This window comes from Akebia trifoliata, chromosome 11, assembly GCF_017979445.1.
Source record: "Akebia trifoliata isolate Shusen 1 chromosome 11, ASM1797944v1, whole genome shotgun sequence".
In the NCBI taxonomy this organism is placed as follows: Eukaryota; Viridiplantae; Streptophyta; class Magnoliopsida; order Ranunculales; family Lardizabalaceae; genus Akebia; species Akebia trifoliata.
In genome coordinates this window covers 46,935,187-46,960,099 of record NC_141385.1, presented here as the reverse complement: position 1 = coordinate 46,960,099, position 24,913 = coordinate 46,935,187, and the positions used below count along the sequence as shown (strand labels likewise).

Here is a 24,913-nt window from a genome sequence, read left to right as displayed (position 1 = left end):
ACACATACCCTAACATACCAAACAAAAAAAAAAAACTCACTTTTTTTTTCTTCTCTCTCTCTATCTCTCTGTCTCTCTCTCCATATTCGTCTTCTTTTGAGTTTTGTAAGAAGTTGAATCAATGAAAATTTGATTTTTAGAGCTTCTTTTTCAAGTTATCTTATTCTTTGAATTTATTTATTTGCGTTTAATCATCAAAGAAGATAAAAAAAATTATCATTAAAATCTCCAAAACGATGATTTTGAACCAAAATGAACTCGAAGATATTTTGATAGATTTTTTTCGATATGTTCAGAATGAACTTATTTTAGCAAATTCAGTTAGAACCTACCAAATATTACTAAATAGATTCAGTAGGTACCTACCGAATTTTTTTTTTCCTACCGAACATTATAAAATCGATTCAACAGATACCTACCAGACAATACAAAATAAATTCGATAGATACCTACCGAATAAAACTTTCTCATGTGAATGGCTTCGACTCGATTAAAAGTATTATGGTAAAAAAATACAACGTTTTAGGCTCATAATAGTATAATATTATCCGCTTTGGACTAAAATCTACACGACTTTAAAATGCATTATACTATGTAGGGTCCGATTTGTCCTTATAGACCAGGATCTAAACGTTCTTTTATGCGATGTGGGACTAAGTTTCACACACCTCCATGCCATTCCACCCCATAACGTGACAGTTCGACTTCGACCGCAAGATCTCCGTAATCCTTTCCATGTCCAGTTAGTAGCACATCGATAAGGACGTGACAATTTCTCTACTAAACAAGAAGAGCAATCATCGGCACTAATGTCATTTGTAACGCCCTATGCCCATAATAGTACAATATTGTCCATTTTGAACTAAAGCCCGCACAACTTTAAAATGCATTGTACTATGTAGGATCTGTTTTGTCCTTATAGACCAGGATTTGTATGTTTTCTTGTCCGATGTGGGGACAAAGTTTCACACACATCTCTGGTATATCACCCCACAACGTGACAACTTCAATGCAAAGCACAAAAAGGTATGCATTCTTCTCTATAGAAAATCCTACACTACTTTTGTACTAAAAATCTTAACTTGGGCGTCAGAATGGTGTTGTTGCAGGTACACCTAGGAGTACAAGAAGGCGAAAATTGTTCATCCAGTGAGAATCTCGAGACAGTGCAAGTTTTTTGCATCTACAATCACCATTTTGGAAGACAAGGTTGGAGTGCAAACACCTTCAACATCCAAAATAATAATCCATAATGCTCACATCCTCCATTATGGAATATGAAAATGGAGTTTCCCCTTGGAATTGTTCTTATTAGGGTATGCCAAAAAAAAAAAGTTAAAAATTATCATTTATCATCTTGATCATTAAATCTATCGAGAACTTTTCAGTTACTCATAAATCTCATATTATCATACAATTTTCCCTAATGTAAGAAATACACTAGTAGTGATTATGCTACCATCGACAGAGGGTGTAATACGATCGAGCTTTAATGTATTCCAAAAATATGTGATGACTAATTAAAATGAGCTTACCATTATCTAATTGAAATATCATAAATATTTTTGATAAGCCAAAATATCATAAATATCCCTGGCTAAAGAGAATATTGTAAGAACTTCATTATTACGAAACAAGATAGCTCCATGCATCACTTTGACTTAATTAAAGACTTTGAAAATCCACGGCCACTAACCTCCCAAATTTAAATGACCAGATTTTGCTATCTTGCCGATTTGTCACTCCCAACCCTAGAAAAAGCTCCAAAGAAGATCTACCCATTATTACTACACCAGAATTGTTTATATTTTAATGAGATCCATATGTAGTAATTTGGTGGATCTCATGCATGCAACTTGGATGATCTTATCAGTGAATCACAAAATTAACTTGAGCATACAGCTTGCAACTTCTTGATCAAACTATCAATATATGAAGACTCAAGGCCTTCTCTGAACGAAACCTCCCTCCACTGGCCATGATTAGCTCTCACTCCCTTACCAACTTGGCTTTCTTCATCCATCACCAACTTAATTGCATTGCACACACTCTCCCTTGTAAACAATCCATTTTCTTCTCCCTTCTCAACCTCCACTCCAACTTTCAGCTCCCCACCCATCATCCTTGCGTTCACAAATTGATCCCCTTTGTCCGGCAACATCACAAGCTGACAGTGATTCACCAAGGCCTCATATACAGAACTACACCCACAATGGGTCACAAAACACCCTACTGATGGGTGCTCTAATATTAATTGTTGTTGCACCCATTCACCACATACCACCCCTCTTCCTCTCACCATCCTTTCGAACCCCGCCAGTAATACGGACTTCAATTGTCTCAGCTCCTTCTGGTGGCTTTAAAGCCACCAAGAAAGGCAAACCCATCAACTTAAAACCAAGCAAAATCTCCTGAATTTTTTTTTTTTTTTTTTTATTGATAAGCTGGGGTTAAAGGGACCCCACCCTAAAACACTACTAGCGAGTGTAGGTATAGATTAAGTCTTCCTCAACAATTCTCAAAAGTTCATGAGGAACATTACATATATCTTCAATAACGAAAAAACCCTCTGAATAAGTACCCAATTTCGCTAAATAATCTGTTGCCCGATTTCTTTCTCTCTACAAAAATTCAAACAAACAACTCACAAAATTTTAGCTTTGTTCTGCAATTTCTAGCAACATTTCCTCATATTTCCATGATGAAACGATTTCATTCTTTATGCATTTAATAGAGTATAACGAATCAGAGGAAATTAGAATACGATTCAATCCCCTCGCCTTTGCATATCTCATAGCTTCTAAAATTGCTTGCAACTCAATTTGGATAATGTCATCTACAGAAATATTGCTCCAGCCTACAAAAAGTAATGTATCATCGCTATTTCTGCTAATAAACCCCAAACCCGAGCCTTGCACTGATCGAGCTCCATCAGTATTAATTTTCACCACATCCACCTCTGGTTTCGACCAAGAAATGAGCTTTAAATCTGAATTAACAATGGGGTAACAGCAACTCCAATTGTTTAAAATCTGCCCATATATATGACTAAATCTTTCCTCAATCGATAAGCCATCAAACTGGTTTTGTATCACCTCTCCAATTTGTTTCAAAACAACTTCCTTTGGGGAATTAATTTCTGCAAACACTTTCTGATTTCTTTCCTTCCAACAATAGTAAACCACTACACAAAAAGAAGTATAAAGAAATTGTTTTATCTGTTTGCATTGAAATCTCACACTCTTAATCACCTAAATTTCCGCCTCTATTGAGTCCACTCCTACTCGAAAAATTTCAAACTTCTTCAAACACTGAATCCAGATCCATCTAATATATGGACATCGAAAGAACAAATGATCATTTGTCTCTTGATGGCTATAACACAAATAGCATCGAGACACCCATTTGAATCCCCTCTTATTTAGATTTTCCACTGTAGAAAGCCTCTTCTGAACCGCTAACCATGCAATAAAAGAAAACCTTGGAATACAATTACTCCAAATAATTTTCTTCCAACCAATTGACTCTTGCCTTTCACATAGCACCTCGTGAGCCGATTTAGACGAGAATTGGCCATTTGATGTAAGTTTCCAAATTATTCTATCCCTCATCAACATCTTAGGGATTGGTCTCTCTGAAATGATATCAATAATTGTTTGCATGCGATCATTATATGGTCTTGGAAACACCCACCTTCTGTCCACAATAAAATTACGAATAACTGCATTTAAGTGACTATCGAACTGATTTATAACTCGGTTGCCAAATCTGTACATAATGCTCCCTTCTTGTAACCATGGATCCTTCCATATGTACGTGTCTTCCCCATTTCCAATTAAAAATCGGACGTGCTTTCTAACAAATTCTCTCTCATTTAAAATACCTCACCACGCCCAAGACGCATTATTTGGGGGTTGGCATCCCCAGATATCTGCATCCCCCACATATCGCTTCCTCATCCATTATGCCCATAGGGTTGTATTCTCCACCAGTCTCCAGAATAATTTAGCCATACCAACTTGGTTTATATCCCTAAGACGTCGAATGCCAAGTCCTCCTTTTTCAAACGAACCACAAACTCTAGCCTAATTGATTGGATGAAAAAAGCTCCTGAAATTGATCCTTCTTCAACACACATTCACTCCCAAACAAGCAATATACAACCGAACTTGCTTTGAATCCACCGAGCCACTTATCCCATCTTTCTTCCAATGGAGAAGTTGGTGGATCAGGTAAGATAGGACCCGATAATAACAATGGTATTTCATACTGTCTCTCAACATAATCACAGAAAGGACCTTCGATCTGTTGACACGTTCTAAAGGAAATTGTGTCACAATCCATTAAAGACTTCATTTGTCGCCATTGGAATGTAATCCCATTACCGAACTCTAATTGATGAATGAAAGCAAAGAAACGGGCTTTGTGTAGTCGAAGCTTGATGGAGGAAGAAGGAAACCCAAGAGGTTTTTTTCATGAGTTCAAGTTCATTTTGAAGATTTGAAGACGACTTATCTTCGTACTTACAGCTGGGACTAAAAGATAAGCAACAATTACCGAGCTGATGGTGCAATAATGAACCGACTTCATGCTGAGTCTAGTTGTTAAAGCCGGCATCCAATGTGCGAAATCGAAGAAAACTAAATCGGGCCCTAGATTATGCAAGGAAGCTTCCATATCTTTTTCGGTGAGGTCCATAGCTGTAACAAGGAGGGAACTCATATGATGAGGGACATCATTGGTGGTCTCGGCGCCTTGTGGAAGGCCATCAACGTGAGGGATCACGATGGGGATGAAGTTGATGAGATGTGGGTAGAGGTTGAGAGGTTGTAGTTTGGATTGTGTTTTGGGGAGCATGAAGAAGGGATTTGATGGCCTCTTTGAGCCAACTTGTTGACTAGACGAAGGAAAGAAATGAGATGGCCAAATGCAAACCATGGGTACATAGCAACATGTAGTGTGCGATGAGATTGAGACATTATTGTTGGTGTTGGGAGCTGAGTTGACATGATCAAGGTGTCTGGTTGAGCTCTTGTAAGTATAAGGTAAGTCTCTTCACGAGTTCAGGGCAAGAAAGTCAGATCTGACCAAGACATTAACGCTTGTGGACATGCTAAGTGGAGGGAAAACCGGTTTTTATGCAAAAAATTCTGCATTTAAGGAATTAGTTAGTCGATTGATTTCCATGCCGTCTCGTGATGAGATGAGACGAGAGGTTGAACAGTTGGATGTTTTGGTGATAATTATGGCATGAGTCGTGCTCAGGTGACACAGAATTTACTGCAATTCTCACAATTCTGATGTGGACATGCATACATAACGGTAGATGATTTTTACTTGTATCACGAGGAAACACATCTATATGGTTATGTGCACATCCCACGTCAGATTTGTGAGAATCGCAGTAAAAAAATATTTTGTCATTTCAGCATTTTCCTTAAGTGGCAAAGGAGACCTCACTAGGACCACTAAATTCATTTAAAACTAATTTACTATAGTTATAAATAGAATAAGTTTGATGTCCTCTCCTCAAAAATTAAATAAACAATCCAATAAATTGTGGATGAACTATTTGATCTTTATGTTCGTTTGGCTATTTTCTTCAAATTATGATCATATCATAAAATTAATCATAACAAGATTACCTTTTCATCAATTATGATAATGTGATTTAAGATTCCTTAATCATTGATCACAGGCATAATTACATATGTCTATGATTCACCCCATCGATTATTAGCTGCATTCAACAAAAATAAATCAATTTTGCGGTTTATAAAATCATGAAAATGGAACTTAACAGTGAAAGTTTAAAGCAGATAAGTTTACATTTGGTTATTAATATCATAATGAAGTAATTTTTTGGTGATTACAATTTACGTGAGAGGTGTAAGAAATGGATTTTAGATTTATCCAAACTCTTCTAAGAAGACATTTTTTTTAATCGATTAATCTTGTAATGATGACAAGAATTGAACCCAGGTCTATGATATCATCATCTACAGATTTTAGAGCCTTTGGTCAATAGTAAAGCCTGTATTTTTATTTTTTTTTGAAAAAAAAAAAAAAAAGAGATACAGCTGAATACATTAGTAATCCAAGCAACCAAATAAAAGAGAACACTGTGGTCATTTAAAATTGAAGTAATACATCGAGGGGAAAGAAACTGAATTGAATTAAACAGCAAGAAGTCTACAATGGATGCACCTAAGAATGACAAAACCACCACTGCATTTCTTTAGAACCTAAACCTCGCTTGGCATACTAACTTAGACATTTCTTTATCAACCCAATGAATATGATGCCATAGCAGTCAAAAAATTTGACGTAAAATATACCAAGAGTGACATGCAACATCTTGATTTTGACATTAAATTACAATGGGCAAAAACGCCACAAGTAACTTCAGATCACCTCATTATCGTTGTGGGTTTTTCATAGTAGGAAGAGCAGCATCCGACTTTCTTTATGGCTGATACATCATCCTTGGTGCCCACGTTGATGGTCTGTCCCTTGGGAAACGTCGCAGGATCATCGCCAATATCAAGAGCCTTCCTACTGACGACCCGATAGATTTGGGTGAGCACTTCGGTGAAGGCATTCTCCACATTCATAAACTCCAGTGCAGATGTCTCCATGAAGAAAGTGTTCTCTCTCTCGGCGAAGGACTTAGCATCCTCAGTGGAAACTGCACATAGATGACGTAAGTCTGCCTTGTTTCCCACAAGCATGATCACAATGTTGTTGTCAGTGTGATCCCGAAGTTCCTTCAACCATCGCTCCACGTTCTCAAACGTAACGTGCCGGGTGACATCATAGACCAGTAGTGCACAAACGGCTCCTCGATAGTATGCACTTGTGATTGCACAGTACCTTTGTACAATAAATTTAAATGGGATGAGAAATATAAATTAATAGCATCAAAATATAAATGACAGGGTCCTCTTAGAGAGATCACAGTACTGAAAACCAAATGGTGTGCAAGAACGAAATGGTGTGAACTATGTTGCCTGAGTACTTCAAAATGAGTACCATATCAATGTTGGATAGTTAAAATTGAAATTCTGGGTAACATAGTTTGTGAGACTGCCTTTTTTGTTTTTGTTGGAGTGTTCAAGTAGCGCAACTGGTTTGGTACTCAAGCTGCTGGAACACTAACTGGTGTTGGTTGGATGTGCTGCCGCAGCTGGACCTCTGTGGTGCTGTCCAAGGTTTTACTTCACATCCAATCAAAATCAGACGCTGTCGACAGCTTGAGCAGCAAATCATAGTGCCGCAGCTGAGCAATAGATTAATCCTGTTATACCATCTGCACAACTTGATTATGATATGTACTACACCAGCTTCGACTTGAAGGTGCATGCATATATTTTGATGAACATACATTCACTGCACGCACATATACATACAAACCATTTAGATTATGTGGGATGTATGTTAGTGTACATTGCTTACATGTGTTTGTATATATTTGGGTTTGCTTTTTGTTCGCATCTAAGTGTGTATCAACTTCACATCAAGACATTGAGTTGCTAATACAAAAAACACAATCTTTTTTTTTTCTTTTAATTCAGCCTTATCACTCAAAAAAAAAAAACGAAAGAAAGAAATAACATGCAAGAGTTACTAAATTAAAAATTAAGATACCAATTTTCCCTGTTGAGATGGTACATCTGAGGGCACTCTAGTTCCTTCAGTTCTGTCATGCCAACACCATTGTCTGGTAGAATAGCTCTAAAGAAAGTGTTAAATTGCTCGTATAATACTCATAGATGAGATGCTTTACTTGTAATGATTAGTACTTCTGAAATATTGTATCTTAGACAAGGTCTGTTCCATGGATTATGGACTTCTATGTCTTATCTTAAGTTATGTATGCATTGAATATTGCTGAAAATTCAATTCATATTTTTATAAGTATCCTTGCTACTGATATGTTTTCTTTTATAGGCTGCTCTGAAAGCTGCAGCACAAACCCATGGTGTTAAAAATGAAGGGATTGCTTCCCTTCGGATGGAAGCAGAGGTATTGAAAACTTGGATCTTGCATAACGATGTTGTACATCGTTGTCTCAGGAAGAGGTGGTTCTCAAGCAGTGCTGGCTGGCCGATATTGGAATTTATGTGTTCGATATGGTAATAGAAGTAATTTTGGAATCATTCTATTGGCTTTTATGAAACCTTTTATTTACCAAAAATGGTTTGTAGGTGATTATCATGTTTGCATATTCAGGAAAGCGAGCAACATTCAGTTCTTTAAGTAGACAAATAAGTTATTTAGCCTTTTCTAAATGTACCTTTTAAGCAAGTTTGTGACTTATGTACACACACGTGTGTTTCGCTTCTAGGGTGAAGTTATATTACTCTTTATTCTTGAAATGATGCTTTATAGTGTAGGGATGAATTTGAGTTACAATTTTTTATTAATTGTTGCCTCCAAGTAAAATGCACATGTCACTGTTATCCTTCTAAGTTTCTAATTTACAATTATTTCAAGGTTTCATTCTTCTCATCTATAATAAATGAGTCTCACAATTTTTTTCCATGTAGGTATTCATCCAGAGATTGTTGGATCAAAGTATGAGTATTGGTCATCCTTAGCTCCTCTTCCTCTTGAAGTTGTGATGTCTGCTGGACAGAATGCTAAAGAGGAAAATTCAATAGGTTATACTTTAGTTAGTATTAGATATATAGGCTTCCTTAATAACTATATAAAATACAAGTTGGTTCTATTTCATCTTTCTTACTAATTTTTTTTTTTCCATCCATTTATTGTACAAATGATGCTGAAGAAAGGGATAAAGCACCACATGACATGAATGATCCATTTATTGTATATCTCTTGGAGATATTCTGCTCATGGATGGTGGACGACCACTTCCTTTTGAGAGGTGAATCTATATATTGTTTTGATAATTTTATGTTAAGATTGTGGAGTTTGTGGATTGGCCGCCAACCTAATGTAACTCTCCTTTATTGGGGTTTAGAATCGAAAATGCAAGCTTAATTATCAAATACAATATATTGAATTACAAGAATGTGACTTATATAAAAAAATTAATAGGATGTGAACAAGAAGAGTATTGATGATGCCTTGTATGTGGATCATTTGTACTAATAAGTTAAAGTAATAAAACCCTCATATTGTGTTCAAAATGCACACAAATGTACAATAGGATCTCTTATTTCGGTTTAAGATTTTGATGATTGATGAAGATGGTCAACGCTTAATGCATACTTTAAACTAAGTTAATGCAGTAAATGTTTGTTCACTTGTAAGTTGCAATTTCTTTGTGTAATGCATAATATTTCCAATCTTGACTGTAATTGGAATTTTCGATTTGAGACTCAATTGAGAATTGTGTCATTCCTTGTGCAAGGTGATGTGGAAACATTGAAGAAAACTTGTAGCCCTGAAGTTATTGAACGGTGTAAAACTGAACATAAAGCTTATGTCATACCAATTCTATGCAGTTCTTTAGTTATTTACTTATGAATTGGTGTGGGATTAGTAAAAGTTAGAGTGGCAATAGTAACTCTTTTTTATTATTTATTTTAGAATTTTCAATGTATTCAAGTTGGAGGACACAAGTTTTATATATATATATATTCCGCCTCTATATATTATTTTTGAAAGCATATAAAATTTTTTTTTTTTTTTTTTTTTAAGTGTTTAGCAGCGGATAATAGTATTTACCACTATATGTATTATATTTTATTCTTTGAAAAAATGACATATTGCAGCGGATATTAATATGCGTCGTTATATGTATTATATTCTTTTTTTTTAAAATGACTTATTACAGTGGATATTAATGTGCACCGCCAGAGGTCTTACGTACAACAGTGAAACAAGCTATCCGCTGTTACATTTAGCGATAGAGGAAACAACCCCGGATCTCAATTTCGCTGGTCATTTGTCGCAATAGCTTTTACCGACGGAAAAGGTACCTTGTAGCGACGGAAAAATCCGCCGTTGTAAATAAAAAAAATGTTGTATTGCATTATAAGTCTGAGGTCTTCCATTTTGAAAAGAAAAATGGAAAAAGAAAAAAAAAATGCAAGATGACACATTTTATGACCTAATAGTCTTTTTCAAGGTTTTTCCTAGAGAGCCACTTTTGGCACTCGAAATTTTATTTTTTACACCCCAATTGTTAAAAAGAAGTAAGACTTGTAGCCACGTTCTACCACAAAATCGAACACTTAACAACTCAAGCATGTTCTGAAAATTTATCTATACCTAATTAATCACACTAATTTTTCAATATACAATGACATCATGCCATTGATTCATTTACTCAATACAATTTTTCTTTCATGTAAAATCTGTATTCCCTTTGAAGGGTTTTGGTCGCACCTCCATATTTAGTTGTCTCCTTCAATTACATCCATTATTAAGATTGCTTGATAACGGGCAAACATGGTTAACCGTTACAATGATTTGAGCATTTGAATAGGCATCACTACGATAATCTAGTATGGGTTAATGGGATATTTTGTGTTTGGGATTGCACTTGTCGGGCAAACCCTTGTTCGGTTTTGCATTTGTCTCCTGTCAAGCACAAAGATTGGTTCTACTATGCTAATATTATTAACTCAATTGAAAATATTTGTATATAAATCACGAGTTGATATGAACCAACCCTACACAATCCTCTATTTTCTTATAAAATATTCATTAATATCTTAAACCCGAATAAATCAAAACATGGTTGGATTATGGTTGGACATATATATACCCACGACAAGCCAATATATATATATATATATATATATATATATATATATATATATGGGGGCGGTTCAAGGGCAATATGTAAAAACATATGAAAAAAAACAATGGTTTTTCAAAATATGGGTTAGAGCTTTTGGATTGAGCTGATTTTTTGCAAGGATGGTCACTATGATGAGAAGTCATCCTCACAAAAAATCAGCTCAATCAGAAACTTCTAAATCCATCAAAAGTGATTTACAAATTATTGATAAAAATTGGCAAAAAATCGACGGTCCACATTCTAAATCACTTTTAATGGGGTTAGAAGTTTCAGATTGGACTGATTTTTTTTTCCAGATGATCTTCCCATCATAGAGATCATTCTCACAAAAAATTAGCTCAATCCGAAATTTCTCCCATATTTTGAAAATTTATAAATGTTACATTGTTTTTACATATGTTTTCTCATATGTCCCTTGAACCTGACACTATATATATATATATATATATATATATGGGTCAGGTTCCGTAGACACATAAAATTACAACGTTTTTGTCTTATATGGTTAAAAAAGTTCAAAATGGGCTGATTTTTTATGAGGATGATCTATATGGTGAGAGAATCATCCGTGCAAAAATTCATCTCATTCCAAAACTTCTAACCCCATCAAAAATGGTTTACAAAAATTGGACAGTCTAAAATTTTTCAACTTCCAAACATGAGGCTAGAAGTTTCATAATGGGCTGATTTTTTGTGAGGATGATCTCCTCACCATAGAGATTCCTAAAAAAAAAATCAGCCCATTCCAAAAAATTTTGCCCATATAAGACAAAACGCGTTGTAGCTTTATGTGTATACGGATCCTAATCCTATATATATATATATGGGTCCCGTTCGCCACCCTTAGTTTTACCACACACTTTAACAAACGCGTTTTGTCTTACATGGGTTAGAAGTTTCGGAATGAGCTGATTTTTGGTGAGGATGATCTCTATGGTGAGGAGATCATCCTCACCAAAAATCAGCTCATTCCAAAACTTCTAACCCCATCAAAATTGATTTACAAAAAATGGACGGTCCACGATTTTTCAACGTGTAAACATGGGGCTAAACATTTCGGAATGGGCTGATTTTTGGGGAGGATGATCTTCTAATCATAGAGATCATCCTCACCAAAAATCAGCTCATTCCAAAACTTCTAACCCATGTAGGACAAAAAATGTTTGTTAAAGTGTGTGGTAAAACTTAGGGTGCTGAACATTTCCCTATATATATATATATATATATATATATATATATATAGGGTCCCGTTCAATGGCAAACATTTTGGCAAACACTTTTTCAAAACATGGGTTAGAGGTCTTGGAATGGGCTGATTTTTGGTGAGGATGATCTCTACGGTAAGGAGATCATCCTCACCAAAAATCAGCTCATTCCAAAACTTCTAGCCGCAGTTTAAAAGTTGAAAAATCGTGGACCGTCAATTTTTTGTAAACCATTTTTGATGGGGTTAGAAGTTTTGGAATGGGCTGATTTTTGGTGATGATGATCTCCTCACCGTAGAGATCATCCTCACCAAAAATCAGCCCATTCAAAACTTCTAACCCATGTTTTGAAAAATGTGTTTGCCAAAATGTTTGCCATTGAACACTGCCCATATATATATATATATATATATATATAATATATATATATATATATATATATATATGGGTCCCGTTAAATGGCAAAACATTTTTCAAAACATGAGTTAGAAGTTTTGGAATGGGCTGATTTTTGGTGAGGAGATCATCATCACCAAAAATCAGCCCATTCCAAAACTTCTAACCCCATCAAAAACAGTTTACAAAAAATGAATGGTCCACCATTTTTCAACTTGTAAACATGGGTTAAAAGTTTTGGATTGGGCTGATTTTTGGTGAGGATGATCTCCTCACCGTAGAGATCATCCTCACCAAAAATCAGCCCATTCCAAAACTTCTAACTCATGTTTTGCAAAAAAGTAAGCCATTGAACGTGACCCTATATAGATATATATATATATATATGGGTCCCGTTCCCCACCCTAAGCTTTACCCTACACTTTAACAAACGTGTTTTGTCCTACATGGGTTAGAAGTTTTGGAATGAGCTAATTTTTTGGTGAGGATGATCTCTATGGTGAGGAGATCATCCTCACCAAAAATCAGCTCATTCCAAAACTTCTAACCCCATCAAAAATGATTTACAAAAAATGGACAGTTCACGATTTTTCAACTTATAAACATGAGACTAAAAATTTCGGAATGGGCTTATTTTTGGTGAGGATGATCTTCTAATTATAGAGATCATCCTCACCAAAAATCAGCTCATTCGAAAACTTCTAACCCATATAGGACGAAACACGTTCGTTAAAGTGTAGGGTAAATCTTCAACACCCTAAGCTTTACCCTACACTTTAACAAACGTATTTTGTCCTACATGGGTTAGAAGTTTTGAAATGGGCTGATTTTTGGTGATGATGATCTCTATTATTAGAAGATCATCCTCACCAAAAATCAGCCCATTCCGAAATTTTTAGCCTCATGTTTACCAGTTGAAAAATCGTGGACCGTCAATTTTTTGTAAACCATTTTTAATGGGGTTAGAAGTTTTGGAATGAACTGATTTTTGGTGAGAATGATCTCTTCACCATAGAGATCATCCTCACCAAAAATCAGCCCATTCCAAAACTTCTAACCCATGTAGGACAAAACACGTTTGTTAAAGTGTATGGTAAAGCTTAAGGTGGGAAACGGGACCCTATATATATAGGGAAATGTTCAGCAACAAATATTTTGGCAAAACATTTTTCAAAACATAGGTTAGAGGTTTTGGAATGCGCTGATTTTTGGTGATGATGATCTCCTCACTGTAGAGATCATCCTCACCAAAAATCAGCCCATTCCAAAACTTCTAACCCCATCAAAAATGGTTTTAAAAAAATGGACGGTCCATGATTTTTCAACTTGTAAACTGGGGCTAGAAGTTTTGGAATGGGCTGATTTTTGGTGAGGATGATCTCCTCATCGTAAAGATCATCCTCACCAAAAATCAGTCCATCCAAAACCTCTAACCCATGTTTTGAAAAATGTGTTTGCCAAAATGTTTGCCATTGAACACTACCCATATATATATATATAATATATATATATATATTATATATATATATATAATATATATATATATTATATATATATATGGGTCCCGTTCAATGGCAAAGTTTTTGGCAAAACATTTTTCAAAACATGAGTTAGAAGTTTTGGAATGGGCTGATTTTTGGTGAGGAGATCTCTACGGTGAGGAGATAATCATCACCAAAAATCAGCCCATTCCATAACTTCTAACCCCATGAAAAATAGTTTACAAAAAATGAATGGTCCACCATTTTTAAACTTGTAAACATAGGTTAGAAGTTTTGGATTTGGACTGATTTTTGGTGAGGATGATCTCCTCACCGTAGAGATCATCCTAGCCAAAAATCAGCCCATTCCAAAACTTCTAACTAATGTTTTGAAAAATGTTTTGCCAAAAAGTAAGCCATTGAACGTGACCCTATATATATATGGGGGGCGTTCAATGGCCAACTTTTTAGCAAACTTTTTGGCAAAACATTTTTCAAAACATGAGTTAGAGGTTTTGGAATGGGCTGATTTTTGGTGAGGATGATCTCTATGGTGAGGAGATCATCATCACCAAAAATCAGCCCATTCCAAAACCTCTAACCCCATCAAAAACAGTTTACAAAAAATAGACGGTCCACGATTTTTCAGCTTGTAAACATGGGTTAGAAGATTTGGAATGGGCTGATTTTTGGTGAGGATGATCTCCTCACCGTTATGATCATCCTCACCAAAAATCAGCTCATTCCAAAACCTCTAACTCATGTTTTGAAAAATGTTTTGCCAAAAAGTTTGCTAAAAAGTTTGCCATTGAACGCTACCGTGTGTATATATATATATATATATATATATATATATATATATATAATATATAGATATATATATATATATATATATATGGGTCCCGTTCCCCACCCTAAGCTTTACCCTACACTTTAACAAACGTGTTTTGTCCTACATGGGTTAGAAGTTTTGGAATGAGCTGATTTTTTGGTGAGGATGATCTCTATGGTGAGGAGATCATCCTCACCAAAAATCAGCTCATTCCAAAACTTCTAACCCCATCAAAAATGATTTACAAAAAATGGACAGTCCACGATTTTTCAACTTATAAACATGAGACTAAAAATTTCGGAATGGGCTGATTTTTGGTTAGGATGATCTTCTAATTATAGAGATCATCCTCACCAAAAATCAGCTCATTCAAAAACTTCTAACCCATATAGCAAGAAACATGTTTCTTAAAGTGTAGGGTACATGTTCAACACCCTAAGCTTTACCCTACACTTTAACAAACGTATTTTGTCCTACATGGGTTAGAAGTTTTGAAATGGGCTGATTTTATGTGAGGATGATCTCTATTATTAGAAGATCATCCTCACCAAAAATCAGCCCATTCCGAAATTTTTAGCCTCATGTTTACCAGTTGAAAAATCGTGGACCGTCAATTTTTTGTAAACCAAGAGATCATTCTCACCAAAAATCAGCTCATTCCAAAACTTCTAACCCATGTAGGACAAAACACGTTCGTTAAAGTGTATGGTAAAGCTTAGGGTGGGAAACAGGACCCTATATATATAGGGAAATGTTCAGCAACAAATATTTTGGCAAAATATTTTTCAAAACATGGGTTAGAGGTTTTGGAATGGGCTGATTTTTGGTGATGATGATCTCCTCACTGTAGAGATCATCCTCACCAAAAATCAGCCCATTCCAAAACTTCTAACCCCATCAAAAATGGTTTACAAAAAATGGACGGTCCATGATTTTTCAACTTGTAAACTGGGGCTAGAAGTTTTGGAATGGGCTGATTTTTGGTGAGGATGATCTCCTCATCGTAGAGATCATCCTCACCAAAAATCAGTCCATCCAAAACCTCTAACCCATGTTTTGAAAAATGTTTTGTCAAAATGTTTGTTGTTGAACGGGACCCATATATATATATATATAGGGTCCCGTTCGGCGTCAGGCTAAATAACAAACGTTTTAGCAAACTTTCTGCGACCATTCGATCGGGCACAATCCAACGGTTGAGATCTATTTTACGTTAAGTTAAAAATTATCACATTAATTACAGCGCCATCCTTTACGTTTTTCATATTTAGTTTTACCTCCCTCACTGAATATAACCCAAAAAAACAGAGTTCTGTTCTCTGTTTTCCTTCTCCGTGCTCAACCCGACCGTCCCTCTCTCTCATTGCAACTCTCTCTCTCTCTCTCTACAACTCCCTCTCTCTATCGCTACAACTCTCTCACTCTCTCTTTCTCTGCAACTCTCTCTATCGTTTTTCATATTTGGTTTAATATCAATTCAGGTGGGCATTAATGTTATCATTTCAGTTCCATTGCCCTTTTTCTCATTCACTTGATCAAAGGTATCTTTTGCAGGCGATCTCAATTTCTATGGTAAGACAAATATATTCAGCTTTTCTAGTTGGTTAAATATTGGGATCGGTGTATTCTGCAATTGCATCATACAGAGAGTCCTTGTGATTTGCAGGCAAGGCTGGTGTGCAGTTTTACACCCAAATCAAAACTGTAACTCAGCAATGGAAGAATTTACCGAGTCAAGGAGTATCACTAGCTATGCCCACATCCCAGAAAATATAAAATTGCAGGTTTTGATTGAGAAATGTAAATTTAACTTCAAATAATAAAATGACTTGGGTTAATCAGAATTGTTAGATTAGATTTACTTTCTGTCTTGATTGATGTAGTTCTCTTTTGTTAATAAATCTATGTATCAACCCATTTTTTTATTGGAACCTAGCAAACAATATTAATAAAAATAAGAGAGATGCAATTCCAAAGCTTTCATTTCTTATTCTCTTTCCATGTAATCAATCACCCCACCTCTTGATGCACCTTTGCATTAAAAATGAAGATTGATTAGGGAGAAGGAGACAAGCGAGAGAGACAGAACGTCATGGTCGAATTGCCTATAGGGAGATCAGGGAGAAGGAGACGAGAGAGAGAGGGTTGAGAATCGATTTTTTTTTAAGGTGAAGGAGACAGAGAGAAACACGTCTCTGTTTCGTTTGGGATTTAAATTTATTAGGGAGGTAGCATTAAAAATCATTTTGTCGAAAGACAGCGTTGTAAATAATGAATAATTTATAATTTAAACTTGGATCGCCGCAACATTCAATCTCGTCCGTCCATCCAACTTTTATCCAACAGCTAGTATACGTTTGCTAGAACGTCTGCTAAATTGTGAGTACCGAACGCCACCCACACATATATATATATATATATATATATATATATATATATATATATATAGGGAAATGTTCAGCACCCTAAGTTTTACCACACACTTTAACAAATGTTTTTTGTCCTACATGGGTTAGAAGTTTTGGAATAGGCTGATTTTTGGTGAGGATGATCTCTATGATTAGAAGATCATCCTCCCCAAAAATCAGCCCATTCTGAAATGTTTAGCCCCATGTTTACACGTTGAAAAATCGTGGACCGTCCATTTTTTGGAAACCATTTTTGATTGGGTTAGAAGTTTTGGAATGAGCTGATTTTTGGTGAGGATGATCTCCTCACCATAGAGATCATCCTCACCAAAAATCAGTCCATTCCAAAACTTCTAACCCATGTAAGACAAAACACGTTTGTTAAAGTGTGTGGTAAAGCTTCGGGTGCTGAACGGGACCCATATATATATATTGGAAATGTTCAACACCCTAAACTTTACCCTACACTTTAACAAACGTGTTTTGTCCTACACGGGTTAGAAGTTTTGGAATGGGCTGATTTTTGGTGAGGATGATCTCTATGATTAGAAGATCATCCTCTTCAAAAATCAGCCCATTCCAAAAATTTTAGTCCCATGTTTACAAGTTGAAAAATCGTGGACCGTCCTTTTTTTGTAAACCATTTTTGATGGGGTTAGAAGTTTTGGAATGAGCTGATTTTTTGTTTGGATGATCTCCTCACCATAGAGATCATCCTCACCAAAAATCAGCCCATTCCAAAACTTCTAACCCTTGTAGGACAAAACAAGTTTGTTAAAGTGTAGGGTAAAGCTTAGGGTGGGGAACGGGACCCTACATATATATATATATATATGGGTAGCGTTCAATGGCAAACTTTTTAGCAAATTTTTTGGCAAAACATTTTTCAAAACATGAGTTAGAGGTTTTGGAATGGGCTGATTTTTGGTGAGGATGATCTCTACGGTGAGGAGATCATCCTCACCAAAAATCAGCCCATTCCAAAACCTCTAACTCCTGTTTTGAAAAATATTTTGTCAAAAAGTTAGCCATTGAACACCCCCCCATATATATATATATATATATAGGGTCCCGTTCGGCACCCTAAGTTTTACCACACACTTTAACAAACGCGTTTTGTCCTACATGGGTTAGAAGTTTCGGAATGGGCTGATTTTTGGTGAGGATGATCTCTATGGTGAGGAAATCATCCTCACCAAAAATCAGCTCATTCCAAAACTTTTAACCCCATCAAAAATGATTTACAAAAAATGGACGATCCACGATTATTCAACTTGTAAACATGGGGCTAAACATTTCGGAATGGGCTGATTTTTGGGGAGGATGATCTTTTCCAAAACTTCTAACCCATGTTTACAAGTTGAAAAATCGTGGACTGTCCATTTTTTGTAAACTATTTTTGATGGGGTTAGAAGTTTTGGAATGGGCTGATTTTTGGTGATGATGATCTCCTCACCGTAGAGATCTCCTCACCAAAAATCAGCCCATTGCAAAACTTCTAACTCATGTTTTGAAAAACGTTTTGCCAAAAAGTTAGCCATTGAACGGGACCCATATATATATATATATATATATGGGTGGGGTTCCTACGACCCCCATTACGACTCACATTGCCACACAGTGTTTGTCTTATATGGGTAAAAATGTTTGGAATGGACAGATTTTTTATGAGCATGATCTCTGTGATGAGGGGATCATCCTTGCAAAAAATCATCACATTCCAAAACTTCTAACCCCATCAAAATTGATTTACAAAAATTGGACGGTCTAAAATTTTTCAACTTGTAAACATAGGGCTAGAAGTTTCATAATGAGCTGATTTTTGGCAAGGATGATCTCCTCACCATAGAGATCATCCTCACAAAAAATCAGCCCATTCCAAACATTTTTGCCCATATAAGACAAAACAGTGTGTCGCAATGTGAGTCATAATTGGGGTCTACGGAACCCGACCCTATATGTATATATATATATATATATATATATATAGGGGACGGTTCGAGGGACGTTTTGGAAACTGCCTTGGAAACCCATGACTGACAGTCCTCAGATACTAGGGAAAGAACGGCTTGGATTTCTAATGGAAACAGCTGGAGTGAAACTGCAGTTTTAAAAAAGAGTTTATGAATTTTCAATAAACTCCCTCTATTTTTCATTATATTAAAATTAAATCCCTGTTTTCAATCTCAAAACTCCAGTTTCTTTCTCTCAAGTATGTTCTCTCTACAGAGAACATAACAGTTTCATAAACTCCATCGAACCCTTCTCTCTCACGAATCTCTCAACACGAAACCCACGATAATGGGTTTCAATCATTTTTTCATCATACGGTTGTTTCGACTAAGCCTAATATATAACCCTTTAGGAAGGATGCTAAGTGGAGGAAAAACCAAAAAAAAAAAAAAAAGTGTGCAGATTGCCCTTGTTTTTAAGCCACGATAATGGGTTACTAGTTGCAATAAATCAATAACTTTTTGCCAAACGAGTAAAATAACTTCTAGTCATTCATATTGCTCTCAGCCTCGGTGAACTCCATCTCATCCATCCCTTCTCCAGTGTACCAATGCAAAAAGGCCTTGCGCCTAAACATAGTCGTGAACTGCTCGCTCACCCTCCTGAACATCTCTTGGATTGATGTTGAGTTCCCAATAAATGTTGATGCCATCTTCGGCCCGATGGGTGGGATATCACACACACTAGACTTCACATTGTTGGGGATCCACTCCACAAAGTAAGAGGAGTTCTTGTTCTGCACACTTATCATCTGCTCATCCACCTCTTTGGTGCTCATCTTACCCTTGAACATCACTGAGGCTGTGAGATAACGGCCATGGTGGGGATCTGTTGCACACATCATGTTCTTAGCATCCCACATTTGCTTATGAAGAGGGTTTCCTGTTGAGAGATTAGTGAGAGAGAAGGGTTCGATAGAGTTTACGAAACTGTTATGTTCTCTGTGGAGAGAACATACTTGAGATAAAGAAATTGGAGTTTTGAGATTGAAAGCAAGGATTTACTTTTAATGTAATGAAAAATAGAGGGAGTTTATTGAAAATTCATAAACTCTTTTTTAAAATTGCAATTTCACTCCAGCTGTTTCCAATTAGAAATCCAAGCCGTTCTTTCCCTAATATCTGACGACTGTCAGTCATGGGTTTCCAAGGCAGTTTTCAAAACGTCCCTCGAACCGTCCCATATATATATATATATAGAGGGGGCGGTTCGAGGGACGTCCTCAAAACAATCTGAAAAACATATGTTTCTCAGCTGTTGGATGGAGAGAAAACAACGGTATAGGGGGCGTTCTCACGTCAGTTCCATATAAGAAACAAGTTTTAGCTTATTTAAAAAAAACTCCCTCGTTTTAAATTTTTTTAAACAAACTCACTCCTTCGAACACTGAAAACCCAACCCAACCCAATTTTCGACAGAAGATGGAGAAATCACGGTGTTTAGTAGCCAATCGGACAACTTTATTTCAATAGAGAGTGAGATTGAAGAGGAGCCTTGTAGTGAGATCTTCGAGACCAAACTTGGGATCCCAGCAACAATCAAGGAAGAATTTGAAAATGGAGAAGAAGACATTTACGTTGCAGTTGGAAAGAGTAATTCCAGCATGGAAGCTCTCTTGTGGGCACTCAAGCAATATGTGACCAAGCCTTCTTCTAGCTTTATCTATCTTGTTCATGTCTTTCCCGAGGTTCGCCACATTCCCACTCCATGTAAGTTTAGATCTTTTCTCTCTGTCTGTCTATCTAAAATCTATTGTTGGTCAACCGAGTCAGCCCATTCGATTTTTTGTGGAGACGAAGGGTTTTCTGTCGAGAGGAGAGAGAGAGAGAGAGCATGAGAGTTCAGTTGATTGAGAGAGAAGAGACAGTGAGTTCAGTGGAGACGAAGGGTTTTCCGTATATATATATATATATATATATATATATATATATATAATATATATATATAGATATATAGATATATATATATATAGGGGGCGATTCGAGGGACGTGTAAGAAACCTGCTTAAAAACTGATGGATGTCAATCGTTAGATTTGGGAAAAACAACGGTTTGGATCGAGTGAAACGTCAATTCAAGTCTTTTATAATATTTATAATTAATTCCAAACACCTCCCTCTTTTTTTATTTTTTAAAAAAAAATTATAAACTCTCTCTCTCTCTCTCTTGTCACTGTCTCTTCTCTCTCTCCCTCGTCACTGTCTCTTCTCTCTCTCAAAATCACTGTCTCTTCTCTCTATTGATGTAGAAAATGAGTTTACAACACATGCAATCCTTCATTATGTGTGATAGTCAAGTTGTTTCAAAGAGTTTGATGGGTAGGGGCTCTCTCCCTCCACCACCATCTTCTCTTCCTCCTAATTTTTGGATTTCTAAGATGGGTTTTTAGGATTTAAATCCTCCATTGGAGCAACATAAGAAAGGTTGGACCTTTCGGCCCTTTGATGGTAGCAAGAACATGAATGAGAGTGATGGGGAGGAGAAGCAAATATTCAGTGCTTTGATGAGGTACTTCCCATAGCTGGCGACCAAAAATCAGCACCGTTACTTTTTGCCACATGTACAGTACATGCAACTGGGACCAGACACAGTCCCCTGCTCCTCAAATCGTATTTCGTTTCATCTTCGTCAACTCCTCCTCTTTCATCCTATATAATTAAAGAAATAAATTAATCACTAAAAATAACTACTTTAAAAATAATAATAATATTATTAAATAATAGAAATTAGAGAAGGGAATTGTCTTTATTTACAAGCTTATGACCAGATGAAGGCAGGCGTTGCAAATATGGAGAACTCAGGACCTGAATCAAACCATTAAAAAAAAAGGATATTAATAGATGTCTAGACTCTATATTTTTAATAATTTTCCTATACTTTTTCTTACCTGAACTTGGTCGTGAAGAAATCTGATGTACCCCATTGCTTCATGAAAAACTGAAGTTGTGGCTGTCTGCATTTTAGTCAAAGTTAAACAGTACAAACATCGTTGTCGTTATTTCAGTATTAATTTCCTTTCAAGTGTTTAACTTTCAACCTACAATAAAATATTAAAACTACACGGCAGATTTACAGTTTTTTTTTTTTTTTTTTAAATTCTCTAATACTTGTTCTACTTCACCTTTCCAAAGGGAGAAACTAATTGCTGTAACGCTGTTATTCGTTCTCCAATTTTGAGAGAGAGAAGAGACAGTGACGAGGGAGAGAGAGAAGAGACAGTGACGAGAGAGAGGGGGAGAAACTAATTGCCGTAACGCTGTTATTCGTTCTCCAATTTTTAGAGAGAGAAGAGACAGTGACGAGGGAGAGAGAGAAGAGACAATGACGAGAGAGAGAGAGAGAGAGAGTTTATAATTTTTTTTTAAAAAAATAAAAAAAGATGGAGGTGTTTGGAATTAATTATAAATATTATAAAAGACTTGAATTGACGTTTCACTCGATCCAAACCGTTGTTTTTCCCAAATCTAACGATTGACATCCATCAGTTTTTGAGCAGGTTTCTTACACGTCCCTCGAACCGCCCCCATATATATATAGAGAGAGAGAGAGAGAGAAAGGATATGTTAAGAGAAGCAGTGAGTTTGTTTAAAAAAAAAATTAAACAAGGGAGTTTTTTTTAAATAAGTTAAAACTTATTTCTTATATGGAACTGACGTGAGAACGCCCCTGTACCGTTGTTTTCTCTCCATCCAACAGCTGAGAAACATCTATTTTTCAGATGGTTTTGAGGACGTCCCTTGAACCGCCCCCATATATATATGGGGGGCGTTCAAGGGCCAACTTTTTAGCAAACTTTTTGGCAAAACATTTTTCAAAACATAGGTTAGAGGTTTTGGAATGGGCTGATTTTTGGTGAGGATGATCTCTACGGTGAGGAGATCATCCTCACCAAAAATCAGCCCATTCCAAAACTTCTAACCCATGTTTACAAGTTGAAAAATCGTGGACCGTCCATTTTTTATAAACTGTTTTTGATGGGGTTAGAAGTTTTGAAATGGGCTGATTTTTGGTGATGATGATCTCCTCACCGTAGAGATCATCCTCACCAAAAATAAGCCCATTCCAAAACTTCTAACCTATGTTTTGAAAAATGTTTTGCCAAAAAGTTTGCTAAAAAGTTGGCCCTTGAACGCCACCCTATATATATATATATATTATATATATATATATATGTGAGTCATAATTGGGGTCTACGGAACCCGACCCTATATGTATATATATATATATATAGGGAAATGTTTAGCACCAAACATTTGGCAAAACATTTTTCAAAACATGGGTTAGAAGTTTTGGAATGAGCCGATTTTTGGTGAGGATGATCTCTACGGTGAGGAGATCATCATCACCAAAAATCAGCCCATTCCAAAACTTCTAACCCCATCAAAAATGATTTACAAAAAATGGACGGTCCACAATTTTTTAACTTGTAACCATGGGGTTAGAAGTTTTGGAATGGGCTGATTTTTGGTGAGGATGATCTCCTCACCGTAGAGATCATCCTCACCAAAAATCAGCCCATTCCAAAACTTTTAACCCATGTAGGACAAAAATGGTTGGCTAAAATGTTGGCCAAAATGTTATATATATATATAGGACAGCGTTATTACAACCCCCATTACGACCCCCTTTGCGACTCACCGTTTGTCTTATATGGGCAAAAATGTTTGGAATGGGCTGATTTTTTGTGAGGATGATCTCTGTGATGAGGGGATCATCCTGGCAAAAAATCATCCCATTCCAAAACTTCTAACCCCATCAAAATTGATTTACAAAAATTGGACGGTCTGTAATTTTTTAACAAAAATCGGACGGTCTAGAAGTTTTGGAATGGGATGAATTTTTGCCAGGATGATCTCCTCACCATAGAGATCATCCTCACAAAAAATCAGCCAATTCCAACATTTTTGCCCATATAAGACAAAACGGTGTGTCGCAAAGGGGGTTGTAATGAGGGTCGCAGGAACGCGACCCATATATATATATATATATATATATATATATATAGGGTCACGTTCAATGGCTTACTTTTTGGCAAAACATTTTTCAAAACATGAGTTAAAAGTTTTGGAATGGGCTGATTTTTGGTGATGATGATCTCTACGGTGAGGAGATCATCATCACCAAAAATCAGCTCATTCCAAAACTTCTAACCCATGTTTACAAGTTGAAAAATCGTGGATCGTCAATTTTTCATAAACTATTTTTTATGGGGTTAGAAGTTTTGGAATTGGCTGATTTTTGGTGACGATGATCTCCTCACCGTAGAGATCATCCTCACCAAAAATTAGCCCATTCCAAAACTTCTAACTCATGTTTTGAAAAATGTTTTGCCAAAAAGTTAGCCATTGAACGCCACCCTATATATATATATGGGTCAGGTTCAAGGGTCATATGAGAAAACATATGTAAAAACTTTCGTTTTTAATAAAATTTTAAAATATGGGTTAGAAATTTTGGATTTAGCTAATTTTTTGTGAGGATGATCTCTATGATGGGAAGATCATCCAAAAAAAAAAAAAAATCAGCCCAATCTGAAACTTCTAACCCCATTAAAAGTGATTTAGAATGTGGACCGTCGATTTTTTTACCAATTTTTATCACTAATTTGTAAATCACTTTTGATGGATTTAGAAGTTTCTGATTGAGCTGATTTTTTGTGAGGATGATCTTTTCATCATAGTGACCATCCTTGCAAAAAATCAGCTCAATCCAAAACCTCTAACTCTTATTTTGAAAAACGAAAGTTTTTTCATATGTTTTCTCATATGGCCCTTGAACTGCCCCCATATATATATATATATA

At 36.0% G+C, this 24,913-nt stretch overlaps 1 protein-coding gene and 3 pseudogenes across 1 annotated transcript; 1 reads left to right on the top strand and 3 right to left on the bottom strand.

The window, feature by feature from the left end:
- Positions 1–1,885: 1,885 nt before the first annotated feature.
- LOC147392176 (cyanidin 3-O-galactoside 2''-O-xylosyltransferase FGGT1 pseudogene) lies at positions 1,886–5,088 on the bottom strand (annotated as a pseudogene).
- A 1,322-nt stretch (positions 5,089–6,410) lies between these two features.
- On the bottom strand, positions 6,411–7,706 carry LOC147392175 (ras-related protein RABA1f pseudogene; annotated as a pseudogene).
- An 11,425-nt stretch (positions 7,707–19,131) lies between these two features.
- LOC147392174 (uncharacterized) lies at positions 19,132–20,041 on the top strand (annotated as a pseudogene).
- A 1,554-nt stretch (positions 20,042–21,595) lies between these two features.
- On the bottom strand, positions 21,596–22,276 carry LOC147392173 (transcription factor bHLH113-like). Its single transcript, XM_086417344.1, has 3 exons — positions 21,999–22,276; positions 21,865–21,915; positions 21,596–21,759 (listed from the first exon to the last, which is right to left on the bottom strand). The coding sequence occupies exons 1-3, from the start codon at positions 22,068–22,070 to the stop codon at positions 21,604–21,606; spliced, it is 279 nt and encodes a 92-aa protein (XP_086273470.1). The 5' UTR covers positions 22,071–22,276; the 3' UTR covers positions 21,596–21,603.
- Between the last annotated feature and the right edge of the window lie 2,637 nt (positions 22,277–24,913).